This window comes from Phocoena sinus, chromosome 10, assembly GCF_008692025.1.
Source record: "Phocoena sinus isolate mPhoSin1 chromosome 10, mPhoSin1.pri, whole genome shotgun sequence".
Lineage (NCBI taxonomy): Eukaryota > Metazoa > Chordata > Mammalia > Artiodactyla > Phocoenidae > Phocoena > Phocoena sinus.
The window spans coordinates 34,090,570-34,105,836 of NC_045772.1; the positions used below are offsets into that span (position 1 = coordinate 34,090,570).

A 15,267-nucleotide genomic window follows, 5' to 3' on the forward strand; every position below is an offset into this window, starting at 1 on the left:
GAATTGAGAATGAACTGAAGACACTGAGGTCAACTTCTGCATCTTATTATTGTTTATTAAATATTACTCAACTTTGATAATTGTTGTTTTTATTTAAATTTTGTAGCATATTTATACAGAATGTATCTCATGATTTCCAATAATGTTTAAGACGGTCTTGAACTTTTAAAATCTCTTTCTCTCTAAACATATCTTTTCTCCTTCCTATGTATGACACATTTCTGAACGTAAAGATCATCTTCTTTTTTGTTTTTAAATTTACTCCCTTAGTATTTATTCTTTCTTTTTTAATACATTTTATGTGTAATGTGTGATGTGTATACAAGCGTTTTTACACAGAAATGATATAATTTTTACATACTTCTTAATTTTTCAAAATGAATAGTTTTACAGTGTATGAATGTAGATCTTGTTGGATTGTTAATAAACAATGCTGGATGAACAGTTTTATAAGTAAATTTTGATGCACTTTTTTTTTTTCTTATTAGTTATCCATTTTATACATATTAGTGTATAGGTGTCAATCCCAATCTCCCAATTCATCACACACACACGCCACTTTCCCCCCATGAGATCATCTTATTTTCTGTAGCATTTTACCCTCAGCATTTGTTTACATTTACTAAAACTACAGTTCTGTTAAGAAATGAATGTTGAATCCAGTTATAAAAAGTTGTACCAGGGACTTCCCTGGTGGTGCAGTGGATAAGGCTACGCGTTCCCAATGCAGGGGGCCTGGGTTCGATCCCTGGTCAGGGAACTAGATCCCACATGCATTCCGCAACTAAGACCCGGCACAAACAGATAAATAAATAAATAAAATTAAAAAAAAAATAAGAAAAATATTAAAAAAAAAAAAAAGTTGTACCATAATTCAAAAGGACAATTTATTTGGAGGATAACTAACTTAGAATGGATTCAGTTGATTTACGTAGAACTTTTTTGTCAATCGTTTATTTAAACTTTTATCTTTACCAAATTCTGTCTTGAAATTTCCATGTTTGGGTCATTACTTTTCTCTTAATAAAAGCCAATTATAGTACACAAAATATAAATTTTTCTCTTACATAATCACAGTGAAGCTAAGTAATTTATTACCTAAACTCACTGTAGTTGTACTGTGATAATTTTGACTATTGGGAAGAGATGCTATTAAATTTGGAAGTTTGATCTTTTAGTTCGAAAATAGCTGTGACATGTAATTTAAACCTTCACCATCCACACTATTTGTGGCATCCTCAGGATTTTAAACTTCATAATTGGTATAGAGCTGGGTTTGTAAATTCAAATACCAGTTTATAACATTTGGTATGGAACATGATTCAGTAAACTTGCTCTTCATCATCACCCATCTTTATTCTTTAATTAATTATATGCTTTTATTCAAAGCAATGTGACTTTCTACAAGGTATTGTTAGATTTGAGCCTGCAATAAATATACTGAAATCAAATTTCTTTTATTGCTGTTTTATTGCTCCCATTCCTAATCATCATTTCTGAACCTTGCATTGTTGAGTTAGTCTATTCCAAGTGTTATTTACTGACTTTTTTTTTTTTTTTTTTTTTGCGGTACGCGGGCCTCTCACTGTTGTGGCCTCTCCCGTTGCGGAGCACAGGCTCCGGACGCGCAGGCTCAGCTGGCATGGCTCACAGGCCCAGCCGCTCCACGGCATGTGGGATCTTCCCGGACCGGGGCATGAACATGTGTCCCCTGCATCGGCAGGTGGACTCTCAACCACTGCGCCAGCAGGGAAGCCCTCAAATACTATTCTTAATGAAGAAGGAAGATTTACTATTTCTTAATGAAGTCTGTGAATGCAAGTTTTTTCCTGAACTAAAATTAACCCTATTTTGAATATTTGTGTTTCTATAGCATCTTAATGCAAATATTAGTATTCGTAGGACCAGCTCTGGGATTAACAGAGGGAAGTCCAGTTAGGCAGATTAATAATAATAAGCATAAAGATTGGCTATGGAGTGAAAGGAGAAAAAGTTCCATTTGCATTCCATTAAGTAGAATACCAACTTGTATTGTTTGTTTTAGTCTACTTGAGATTGGAAATGTCTCCCTTATTTGTTATTTTTATTTTCATGTATTTTACTCATAGATTCTCCAGAAGATGTAAGAAGAAAAGGCTATAGATAAAGCTGTGATGAAAGTATATTTTGTTGTAAATACGGATCAGGATTCCTCAACAGCACAACTGTTGACATTTTGTCTAGATCATTCTTTGCTCTGCCCATGCTAGTGGCACCCCCAGACCCTAGTGTGAAAAAAAATGTCCCCACACATTGCCAAATGTCTCTTGGGGGGCAAAATCACCCCTAGTAGAGAACAACTGGTTTATAAGGAGAGTATTCAGTTTAAATAATAAGTAATGGTAATAAAAAGGAAACAGAGAACTGTCTTCGGGCATTGGGCCAACATTCAGATATGCCCCCAATATGCCCCCAAAGCTTCACAGGTCTTTATCCTTTAATCTGTTGGAGACTTGTGCATCACTCTTTGCAGACACAGGTGCCACCAATAGCTTGGAACTGAAAAAGTTGTAACTCTTGATTTCCAAGCATGGAATATGATTCTGCAGAGAGCCAAGCAATAAGAGCATTTCAGAATCACTCCTATATACGGCAGCTGGATTGTGTTAGTATCATACTTTCCAGGCTGGCTTAGGAAACAAAGAATTATAACATAGGTTCTATGGAAAGATGCACTCAGAAATCCAAATATTTTCTATAACTACCTATAGATTGCTAGTTTTCATATACTGTGTTTTAGAAGCATATCATAATGTAATTATTCTTAATTAATAATTTATTATTTTGATGATTCTTATTTTTTTGAAAGTAGGGGTCAATATGAAATATTTGTCCTGATAAGTTTTATACATCAAATTTCAATTAAACCTTAATGTCTGTGATACTAGGAAGAAATGTTCTTTGAGTTATTCTCCTGGGCCCCAACTTCAATGCCTTTTATTCTTTCTGGACAACTGAATAAAGATAACCAAATATTATCCATTTTTATTTTTCTCTGCCTTCACACAATCTTTTTTCTGTAAATACTTATTTTGTGGGATCTTCAATTTGATATCAAAATATCCTCCTTAATACTTTATCTTAACACTGCCAGATTTAAATAGTTGATTTATTCCCTAGTGCTTTGTGTACCATACTCAGTGAAAGTTTGTTGAAGAAATATTTAATTGTATGAATGTTGCATTTGTAATTCCTAGCCAACTCATCTTAATTCTGTGTGTTTTTGTGGTACTAAAACTAATTATCACTGGAGAAATATTTTTAAGTTCCTGATTGATAATAGAGTAAATGCAAAAATTCTCACAAAAATTCTCATATATTTCACTCTGTTTCAGAATAAATATGGAAAAGTGCCTGTAAGTGAGGCTGACACATTGTTGAAGAGCTTCATTTGGCATATAAATTTTCTTAATTGTCTGATGAAGATACTCTAAAAAGGCAAAAACTGAATAATGAAATAGTCATAGAAGAATAATCAGATAAATATATAAATGTATGTATATATTTATTTTCAGTGTAATATGCTTCATTAACACACTCAGTCAAAATCAGAGAGCTATAAATCAGAGAAAGATTAAAAGCATTCTCATCTCATCTGTGATCCAAAGATTATATTAATGATCTTTTTAAACATCTCTTATTAGCTAAACAGTTGTGTTATATTGGAAGTGTACATGCAAAAATATTGACTAGTCAAAGCAGGTGAACAAATATTGTGGGATAGGTTGGAAAATATTTATAAAATAATATTGTTAACTACTGTGGCAAGCTCAGTAAAGTTACTGAATAACAATACTAAAAACACTATACTCTTCTCTGCATTAAGTAATAATAACAGTAATTTTACCATTAGAGTTAATAACCTATATTTAGCCAGTACATTTTTCACAATTTTTAAAGCACTCTTTTCCTTTCACTTATCTGATATTTGAAGCACTCTTGTGAGAAATGTGAGTCAGATATATATATACTGCAGTATTACAGTGAAGGGTACAGGGGAGTAGAAAAAAATGATTTATCAGAATTCAAAATGAATTAGTGATAGTTAAGATGAAATATATTTTAAAATATCAAGGATTGTTCCCACCATATCTATTTTGCAAATCTTCACAAATAAATCTTGTTAATGTTTCAGAGGGAAAAAAAAAGAATTTAAAGCATTAGATAAAAATGGATACTGTAGCATTATGAATGTTTTTTATTTTCTTCTGTATATGTAAATAATTTTCAAACATATTTTGTGATTATAAACTATTTTAAAATAAATTAAACAGAGCATGCTAAGCCACAAGACAATTCTTCCATGAGAATCTTAGGATATATTAATATTATCAAATTTAATGAAGTGTTTAAATACATACACAATTTTTAAAAGTATGTGCATGAGAAATGTCATAATATATACTACATAATCATAGATGTAGTATAATATATATTTAGAATGTGTAGTAAAACCTGTTGAACAGTGTTTCAAATTACTTTTAATTCAGTTTCCAATGACTAAAGCGTAGTTAAAGATGATTGGGTACAACAGTTATGTGTTGGTGGGAGTCACAGTTTAGATATCAAGAGCATTTTCTCTTTTCTTATGAACCATTCCTGAAATAAACAAACTAGTTCAAATCAAGACAAAACACAGCCATAATCTTATTCAATTGTTAATACTATTTCATGGTAAAATTTCTTAAGCTTTATTGGTTTTTGTGTGTTTTGATCATGAGCAAAATTTGAGGTACCCTACATAACATTATGCAAGGCATTTTAAAACACTTTATGTCTCCTTTGTTTCTGCCTCCCTGAAGTGGATGTTAAAGAAAATATCCTTGCTATATGAAACCATGACCTGATTAAATTCTGGCTTATCAACTTTCATATCTACTTTCGAATTGTATACATGAACATTTAGCAAATTAACCTAAAAATTTAAACTGGTGTGAATTAAATGTCAGTGTGGTAGTTACTTTATTTTGATTAACGTAGTATTTTTAGGTAAATGCTTTTACCTTATAATGTAACATAGAAGTTATAAATTTTTTTTTTTTTTTTTTGCGGTATGTGGGCCTCTCACTGTTGTGGCCTCTCCCGTTGCGGAGCACAGGCTCCGGACGCGCAGGCCCAGCAGCCATGGCTCACGGGCCCAGCCGTTCCGCGGCATGTGGGATCCTCCCGATCTGGGGCACGAACCCGCGTCCCCTGCATCGGCAGGCAGACTCTCAACCACTGCGCCACCAGGGAAGCCCAAAGTTATAAATTTTGAATCCTCTAATCCAAGCAGTTCCCAATTTGTAGCCAGCTGCACTGTAAATAACCTATACTTGTGAACAGCTATCATATTCCTATATAGCCTCCTATCTCAATGTCCACCTGCTGTTACTTTCTCCAATAGTATCTAGAGAGAACCACTCCTGCAACCTCCATCCATGTTAACCTTACATCTGCTGAGAATCTCTTTGTCTCTACTCCTTTAATATTACAGAATCAGATACATGGGACTCTCTCAATACTTGCCTTTATACTGGGTGTTCAAAAAGAAAAGAATGATAGAGTTGAAGGAACCAAATTTATACTTTACCTAAAAGCATTCAAAATGGGGATTTCATTGATTATATAAGGTGGAATTTTAATTTTACAGGAAAAATGCACTGAGTTTCAAGTAATTAAAAAAAATCACGTTTGAAATGTAATCAGTTCACAAATTGGGAAATATTTGTGAGTGGGTAGTCATAATGGCTATTGTAATTTATTTTCAGGGATTAGTTGTAGGTTAACATCTAAAGCCAGAGTTGGAAGGAACATTTCTACTTTCTAGCTTTGTGACTTTAGGCAAGTTACTTACCCTGTCTTTATCTCAGTTGCCTTATCTGTAAAATGGGGATGATATTAGTAACTACCATGTACATAAGTAAAATCAAGAATGCTGCAAGCCAAGAAATTTCTAAAATAAAAGTAACTTTGTTGGATTGGAAATAGTAATTATCAACAAACATATTCCAACATACAGAAAAAAAATTTAATTTGCACCATTAAGTAACATTGAGTGAGCAAAGCTAAAATATGAAAAGAAAAAAAAAATTAATCAGATCAACAATGAAGTTATTTATAAATGGAACTAAAACACGGATAAAAATAGAAACTAGAAGTAAATTATTGGAATATACGATTATATGAATTAAAGCTTTATGATTTTTCAGTCTTTATGTGGTTATAGTATGTTCTCTGGGAAGTTTAAGATCCAGTAAAAATCTTTATCCCTTCCTTCCAATAAACATACACAGAAGCAAAGCAGAGCAAAACAAAACAAACACTAAGTCATGCAATGGATGTGTTTATTTTTATTTTGTTGCATTAGAATTGGAGGTTATATGTCTCAACTGCTAAATTTGAATCATTAGGTAAGAAGTTTGTTACATTATATTACATAACAAACCAAATTATCTAGTGTAAGTTTGTATTTTTAACCTTTGTTATATATGTGTTTGGGGATGTCATTACTTATACTAGATAGTAAATTTTCAAAGGTTGGGAAGGGAGCATTTTATTTAGTCCCAGCTCTAGAATTAAATTCCTTACTTATATCAGATGACTAGGTTTACATGGATCTGGGACCAAATGAAAACAATTACTTTGAAAAAGTAGTGATTCTATAAGATTCCTAAATTGGTTTATTTTTAATATTTATTTTACATCTTTTATATATTTCTAATTTTTTTAATGAAATAATACCGGGGGTCATCAGTCTAACATTTGGGAACTGTTGATGTAATAAGAAACTTAGCACTAGAACTGACACGTAAGTGTTTCCTTCCCAACCCAAGCAGTGTTTCCCACAATTAGCCAGGGATACTGTCTAATAAATCATACAAGTCTTTCTATGATCCACATTTCCATGACAGTGTCAAACACAGAGGAGGTGCTCGGCAAATATTTGTCAAATGAATGAATGAATAGAAACTCAATTGGAGCCATACTATAAAATAAACACAGTTTTCAAAATCCTAAGCCTGCTACAAAGTAGAATTAAACATGATGAAGTTTACACTAGGTATGGAAGATTTATTGCCTACATTCAAGAAAGGATGGTCATTACTTTTAAACATGCTCAGTCAAGTGGCAGAAGTTTTTGAAAATTATCTGGTTTGAATGATGGTTGTAAAAATTCCTCAAAATATTTAGAAAATAACTGACTCAAGAAAATACAAGGACGTTTAGAGTAGACTTTTTTAAAAAAGGGGTTTGGAACCAGTTGGACTGTGAGGCTATCAATAAAGGCACTAATTTTCTCATATGTCATATGGAAATAATAATATCTTTCTTGATTGTGCATAATGACTGTCAGTGTTACATAATCCACATGAGCTGAAAACTAGCAGATCTCTAGTGGAAGCTGTAATATATAAGAACTTGCTCCTTCCAAAACAAGAGAATCCCAATTAGAGCGGGGATCCTGGAAGTATTGGGGAATTGTCATGTATGTCCTTATTATTATTCTAGTATACATAAGGACTCCCTGATCCCTGCTTCCCAGTCTTCACAGCTGCAGTGTAGAGCTGAAGCCTTTATAACTCATGTGTCATCCTTAGCTACAGACCCAGAACTGATGTTTCCTGAGCCAGAAAATGGAACAGGACGTAGGAATTACTCTAAGGAGATAGCAGTAGGGCTTTTATATACATGAGAGTTTTGTCAGCTAAGGGAGGCATCCAGGCCAGTCAAAATCCTTTATTACTGCATCGAAGCAGGAACAAGATTAATAAGAAAAAGGCACAGAAGGTAACACATTCCACATACTTTTCTCCATGGCCGACCATTGGGAAAAGTCCTTCCTTGACCAGTTAGGTGCTCTAAAGAGGTGCTATGGTTCCATTGCTATCAAAAGCGAATTTATATTATGAAGTTCCTCTTTTAGAAGTAGTTAATGACGTTTTTCCAATTTAATCCACACGTCTAAACCATCAAACTTGTAAGCTTGTTTTTATAGTGTATCTGTTAGAAGTATACTCTGGAGCCAGCTTTCTTCCTTGGGTTGAATCTTCACTTGCGTCACTGCTAACTGTGTGAATTTATGTTCCTATTCAAACGTCACCTTCTTAGAGAAGTCTCTCCTAAGCTCTTTAAATAAACTAGACCTCTCCTTAAGTAATTCTCTATCCCTTCATTCAGTTTAACTTTCTTCCTAGCATTTGCCACTATCTGATATTATATTAATTACACATTTATGTCTGTGTCCTTGTCTCCCTTGCTTATTGCTGTATGTTTAGCATCTTCTGATATGTCTGGCACATGGTTGGCATACAATAAATACTCGTAGAATTAAATAATCACTAATTTCAGTAATGGACTATTTTCAGCTCTATGACTTTAATAACATCCTACTTATGCTTCCATGGTTATTCCCCAGTCCTAAGGCTCCAGCAAAACAGTCTTATTCTACTTCTCATTAATCTCCACTTTGATTCTTGTCTTAACTCTGCCAGTTCTAACTGTAGTTATATTGTGGCTGACTTCTAAAGATAAAATAGCCTCCGCTGTCTTTGATGACAATTTGCTCTTTCCAGAGCCCACTAGGAATTAAAAAGGAAATTAAGATATCTTTCATGGTCTTAACTTTTTTTTTCTTGCCATAAAACTTCTGATTCTTATGTAGTCTCAACCTCAAAATGCATCTCTCATTAATGGTAAAATCTAGAAAGGGTATTAAAGTTAAATCATCTTTCTGAGTTTACACAGGTGATGACAGTAATATAATGTACTTTGTTTTTCTTTCAGATCTCCAACTAAAGACATGGATTCAGAAGAGAAAGAAATTGTGGTTTGGGTTTGCCAAGAAGAGAAGATTGTCTGTGGGCTAACCAAACGCACCACCTCTGCTGACATCATCCAGGCTTTGCTTGAGGAACACGAGACTACGTTTGGAGAGAAACGATTTCTTCTGGGGAAGCCCAGTGATTACTGCATCATAGAAAAGTGGAGAGGCTCTGAACGGGTTCTTCCCCCACTAACAAGAATCCTGAAGCTTTGGAAAGCATGGGGAGATGAGCAGCCTAATATGCAGTTTGTTTTGGTTAAAGCAGATGCTTTTCTTCCAGTTCCCTTGTGGCGGACAGCTGAAGCCAAATTAATGCAAAACACACAAAAACTGTGGGAGCTCAGCCCAGCAAATTACATGAAGACGTTACCACCAGATAAGCAAAAGAGAATAGTCAGAAAAACTTTCCGGAAACTGGCTAAAATTAAGCAGGACACAGTTTCCCAAGAGCGAGATAGTATGGAGACATTAGTTCATCTGATTATTTCCCAGGATCATACTATTCATCAACAAGTCAAGAGAATGAAAGAGCTGGATCTGGAAATTGAAAAGTGTGAAGCTAAATTCCACCTCAACCGGGTAGAAAATGATGGAGAAAATTATGTCCAGGATGCATATTTGATGCCCAGTTTCTGTGAAGTTGAGCAAAAACTAGGCTTGGAGTATGATGAAAACCAGATTCTGGAGGACCTGAGAGAAAGTGATGGAATTGTACAGCTGGAGGAACGACTAACATATTATAGAAAGCTCATTGATAAGCTCTCTGCCGAAATAGAACAAGAGGTAAAAAGTATTTGCACAGAGATAAATGAAGATGTGGAAGGGGCAGCTGCAAGTGAACTTGAAGGCTCTAATTTAGAAAGTGTTAAGTGTGATTTGGAGAAAAGCATGAAAGCTGGTTTGAAAATCCACTCTTACTTGAGTGGCATCCAGAAAGAGATTAAATACAGTGACTCATTGCTTCAGATGAAAGCTAAAGAATATGAGCTCCTGGCTAAGAAGTTCAATTCCCTTCATATTAGCAACAAAGATGAATGCCAGCTAAAGGAAAACAGAGGAAAGGAATCTGAGGTCCCTACCAGCAGTGGGGAGGTTCCTCCTTTTACTCAAAGAGTATTTAACATGTATTCAAATGACACAGACTCGGACACTGGTATCAGCTCTAACCACAGTCAGGACTCAGAAACAACTGTAGGAGATATGGTGCTGTTGTCAACATAATTTGAATGGCTTCTTTCTGACCTACTTTAATGTTCGCGTTTGTTTAATTTAGTAGGAAACGTTAAATATTCCATTCTGCAAAAAAATGTAAATCATGTTAAAGTGTTCGGTAGTTAATAAAAACTAGAGAATTTTGTAAGTTTGTTTTTGATTTAAGAGTTCCAGTGTGACCTAATTATTGCAAGTTCAAACAATGAACTCTTTATTAAGAATGCAGCACAAATAGCTTGCAGGTATATAACAGAGAAATAATTTGATGGGAATTATCATCTCATAGCTTCTGTGAGAAATGATTTATTCAAAACTGCAAACTAATTCTTGATATTAGTCAATATATTGAAACTATACACATGAACAAGTAAAATTAAAATGTACTGTTATATATTTTTCAACAATGTATCATTGGAATTTTATAATCTGTAAAGTACATGACAGCTACTATATTGTAACTGTATTAATTCAAATTCTGATTCTTTTCATTGATATTTAGAATGTGTATCATCTCTGTTACTTCCTGAACCCCTCTACCTGTTAGGCCTAGATGACAGGAAGTGGGAAGGGTTGCTATTGGGACATGTACAAATACCAGCAGTGGATCAGAGAGGAGTACAGAAGCCTAAAATTATTAAGGGATATGTATGTGCTTTCTCTCTCTGATATGCAAAACTTTGGTCAGACCAATGGTCTGTGCAGTTTCATTCCTTGAATGAGATATGGCGTGGGTTACAGAGAAAATCACAGGGTCCTAGTCCTGTTAGATTATACCTTATCTACAAAGGTTGAAGGGATGCAACTTGGGGTCCTTCGTGTGGGTAAAATAGAGTTCTATGTGCCATAAGTATTAATATTAGCATTTTGTCTCTGAACATATAGATAGGACCTAATATGGACAAAAATCTTTTATTCTGCTACACTGTAATTCAGATTATCTTTGTAGTACTTCATCTAAGGTGCAAACTGAAAAAAAAACAGTGCTAGCTCTACTCTACCCCACCCTCAAGCATGATAGTAAATATTCAACAAATTGAATAGATTATTTAGATCCTATCTTGACTGACAGTCATTACCGTGCCAGAAGAGGCTTGGTTTTGCTCCATTTTTAGTTAGGAAGTTCCTTTCTCTTTCTCTCTCTTCTCTCCTGCTTCTTTCCCTTCTTTATTTCTTGCTATTGAACGTATATCATATTGAAAACAGTTTGTTTTATTGTGCTGTTCAATGAATACAGCTGCAGTTTATTTTTTCTTTAGCTAACACCTTTCCCATATGTCAGTGCACATGTAAGTAGAAATATTATTTTACTTAGTTTTAATATGTGGATATTGGTTAAGATTCCCAGTATTTCTCATTTCTTCCCTTTTATCCTTATGTTTACTGTAGTGTATGTTTTAACTCAGTTTCCTAATCTATTTTAAAATTTCTCCATCCCCCAGATTTCACCTATCTTTGGGAAGATATTTAGAACTTTCTTAATATTTCACTTTTGGAGAACATCTAATGTTATTATTTTTCATGCCAAGATATTGCTGAAGGCCTCATTTGAAGTTGGATGGTAAGAAAAGTAGGAATTTCCATTCTAGGGAAACTAAGGTGATAAACAGTAAGTAATAACACTAACATGGGTTTAATTTAAAAGAAATAAGAAGGGAATTGAATAGTCATCTGAGAAAGGGAAGTTTATTTGCCTAATATCCCATTAAATCATTCAGCACTATGGTAAGCTATTGAGATATTTATTGTTCACTACTGGGGATTAAACTCAGAAGATCATCATCAAAGATAAACCAATCGTAATGTTTTTCTAAAGTGAATGTAATCTCTTTGTATTACTCTTTAGTGAGAAAATAATGAAAAGAACATTGTTATCTGCTATATAATTTGATTAATTATCTGAATTCAAAAGAGGTTCTGATAAGAAACAGGGCTAGACAGATAATTTCATTTTAGAAACTGCATTAATGTCTGCCTTTATACAGTTAAGCACAGTGATGCATTCTAGGGGCCAATTCTATATTTTTAGAGTAGATAATGTTAAAAACTCTTGTCAGGAAGCAAGACCATCAAGTTTTAAATTCACATTAGAATTTCTATTTGTTCTTTAGTTATATACAAATGTTTTTGTGCTTTTGATTCATTACAATATTAAATCATCAGTTACCATGGTGAATCTCTAATTTAGAGTAATAATACAAATAAAAATACTAAAATACGATGCACTCATCTCTGGATACTGAGCTATTCTTTATCAAATTAAGTGAGACTTTATATTATGAATTTATAACTTGATAGAAACCTTAATGTTTTAATTATTTATAGAGGCTTTAAAATAAAATGTTTATAAATTCTTGAGTAACCTGACAGGTTAACTATGAAATTGCTATATGCAGCTAGAAGTAGCAAACCAAAGCTGACTAATCTTTCCTATAACAAGACAGATTTTCATTGACTGTGCCTTGTTCATCCTCCCACTTGCAATGTCTTTTTCCTCCATCTGCTATACACTGAAATCCCACCCATTTCAGGTTTTTAACATGTTATCTCTTCTATAAAGCATATATTGTTCCATTCAACCTGTTGTAAATCTCTGAACCCACAAATATTTTAGTGTATTTTTCATAGAGGAACATTTATATTCTAGCTTAGCTTATGTTTATTTATGTACTTATCTAACTTCCCTCCCCCAATGTATTTTTGATTGTATTACTTTGTCTTCTATCTTGTTGACCTTATTCCCTACAACAACCTCTTTGCCCCTACTCAGTTTTGGAATTGAATTGCTAAATTTTAGAAGATTGTAACCTGTTAAAAAAGTTATTTCCATACATGGTAAATGATCTTGTGCATTTTATACAGAAATATGCATTTTAGAAGACAAAATATTAACAGTAATTCTACTTATATATTCTTTGGGGAAAGCACTAAATCTTAGGGTTATTATGAAAAAAATTTTAAAGTAGTGTCAATTTTTCTATTTACTTTTAATCACAGAGTACTGATTTAAAACAATGGAAATAGTCTTTTTTTAAAGCCCCCTCAATGGTTAAATTATGGTATTTTCCTCTGCATCCCTTGCATATAAGAAAAATTATATTTTATAGAACTAGATTTTAAGTGGTAGACACACAAAATAACTCAAAGTCTCTTTTAAAAATATCTATTTTATTTTCTTTTTTAATTAAAAACATAAATGGCCCTCTCAGCGTGCAGAAGCTATTCTAATCCATTGAAATTTTATTTTTATATTTATTTAAACATCTATTGTACATGACAAAATATATTTCTGTGGCTGCATTTCATAATTTTTCTAAGTAGGATTATTGTTTGATTTAAAATATTTTTCTAGTGACAAAGGAAAACCTTTTAACATAGATTTCTTTTAAATATTAGGCTATTTCATTTCATACTACCTGATTGGTTTAATAACCTGATATGACAAATATAAAGTACAAATAATTTCTTCAAGTGTAACTGATTCAGAATAATAAAAGGAATGGTTGTATTCTTTCATGAGATATTGTTTGTTTTTCTGGGTGTGTTACTTGGCTATATTAAAAATAAATTTTGTATCAGTTGAAATTATATAATTGCTGAGCTAACTCACACAAGTTAAGATCAGATATTGTTTCATGACAATATATATAGCAAAAAAGATCTAACAAAACTTTTTTTTTTTTTAACAAAACTTTTTGTTAGGTTTCATACATATTTGTTTCAATTTGTCATGAAAGTGTGTCCTCACTTTGACATTGGATAGCTGGTTTTATGGCCTGGTATGTTGCTTTCTAGAATGAAATCCATTTTAATGTAAAAATACTCAAGTGTAAATCTTACTTGCTATTATTCAGTTTGTCACTACCCTTATTTCTCAAAATAGGCCTTTAATTTTGACTGTCTTTGATAACTAAATCATTTGAAAATTAAGGAAAACTCATTTGCTCCTTCTATAAATGACCATGAAATTACTCTATTAAAGACTGTATATAATGTTCAGTAATGACACATAGAAATAAGTTAACACTATTTTCTTAGCCAGTGTATCTCAATAGTGAGAGAAAACATACAATAGTCATTTTGTTAATCTAGCATTAATTTGTGTTTTCAACAACTGTTGGAATCACAATTTGTAGGTTTCATAATTAATAGTTCCATATCAGGAAGTGAAAAACTAAATGATTACCTTCATATTTAAAAAAAAGCAACTTAAATGTATATTTTTCCTAAATAGAAATATCAGACACCTTTTTACAATAAGACTAAGTCTTTCCTTACATTTCATATGTATATATAATGCATGTGTAATACCACTGAATTTATTTTCAAGTAAAATAGACACATGATATTCAAATTATTATTACTATAACTCAAACTACTCAAAAAATGCTGCACCATGAAAAGTAGTCTCCCTTCGTCCCATGGCCTAATTACCCAGATATCCTCCTCAGAAATATCACTGTTATTTATTGTTCTAGAGATAATTATGCATATACAGATCTATACATATATATTCCTACATTATTCATGTAGAGATTCCTTATTCTGTTTGACTGGCAGCAGGAATTTCACTATATCAATTATCATGATTTTATTTCACCAGTCCTCTTTTGATGGGCATTTCTGTGTCTCCCAATCATTTACTATTATAAACAATCATTTACTATTATCCCATCAATGCATTTCCTGTGAGGCTAGATTACTAGATGTAGAAATGTGTCAAAGAGTGACAAATGGATTTTTAAAAATTTTGACAAACATTGCTGGTTATTCTTTATGGAAATTAACTCTTTTAAGAATGAGTTGGAAATGTACTCCTCCCTCTCACGGTGTGTGCTGTTTGTCTTTTTTATTTTATTTGAATGCAAAAATGTTTTTGAATTTGAATTTATGGATTTTTCTCATTAATAACACATGAGGGTTTTTTTCTTGTTTTTGGTTATTCTTAAAAAGGCCTTTCCATTGCGTGATAAGTAATTTTAAAAATAAGTTTCTATCATGTGTTTTTTATACTATGTTTTATGTTTTACTTTTAAACATTTGAACTATCTGAAATTCAGTTTGTTACAATGTTCAGAAGTAGAAAGAGTTATTTTTGATAGTTACCAGTTATCCCACATCACTTACCAAATAAATTTGTCCCACCTTTCTTTGGTGAACCAATCTTTGGTATGTATTTGGGGTCTATTTCTGGACTTGCTATACCATTCCAT

At 32.7% G+C, this 15,267-nt stretch overlaps 1 protein-coding gene across 2 annotated transcripts in view; it reads left to right on the plus strand.

Annotated features, from left to right (window-relative positions):
• Positions 1–13,573, plus strand: part of RASSF9 (Ras association domain family member 9) — a 30,989-nt gene extending 17,416 nt beyond the window's left edge. For both annotated transcript variants that reach the window (XM_032647276.1, XM_032647277.1), the window contains exon 3: positions 8,806–13,573. In XM_032647276.1, the coding sequence (XP_032503167.1) occupies positions 8,806–10,066 (1,261 nt within the window). In that variant the 3' untranslated portion in view covers positions 10,067–13,573. The remainder of the gene's footprint in view (positions 1–8,805) is intronic.
• The last annotated feature ends 1,694 nt before the right edge of the window (positions 13,574–15,267 follow it).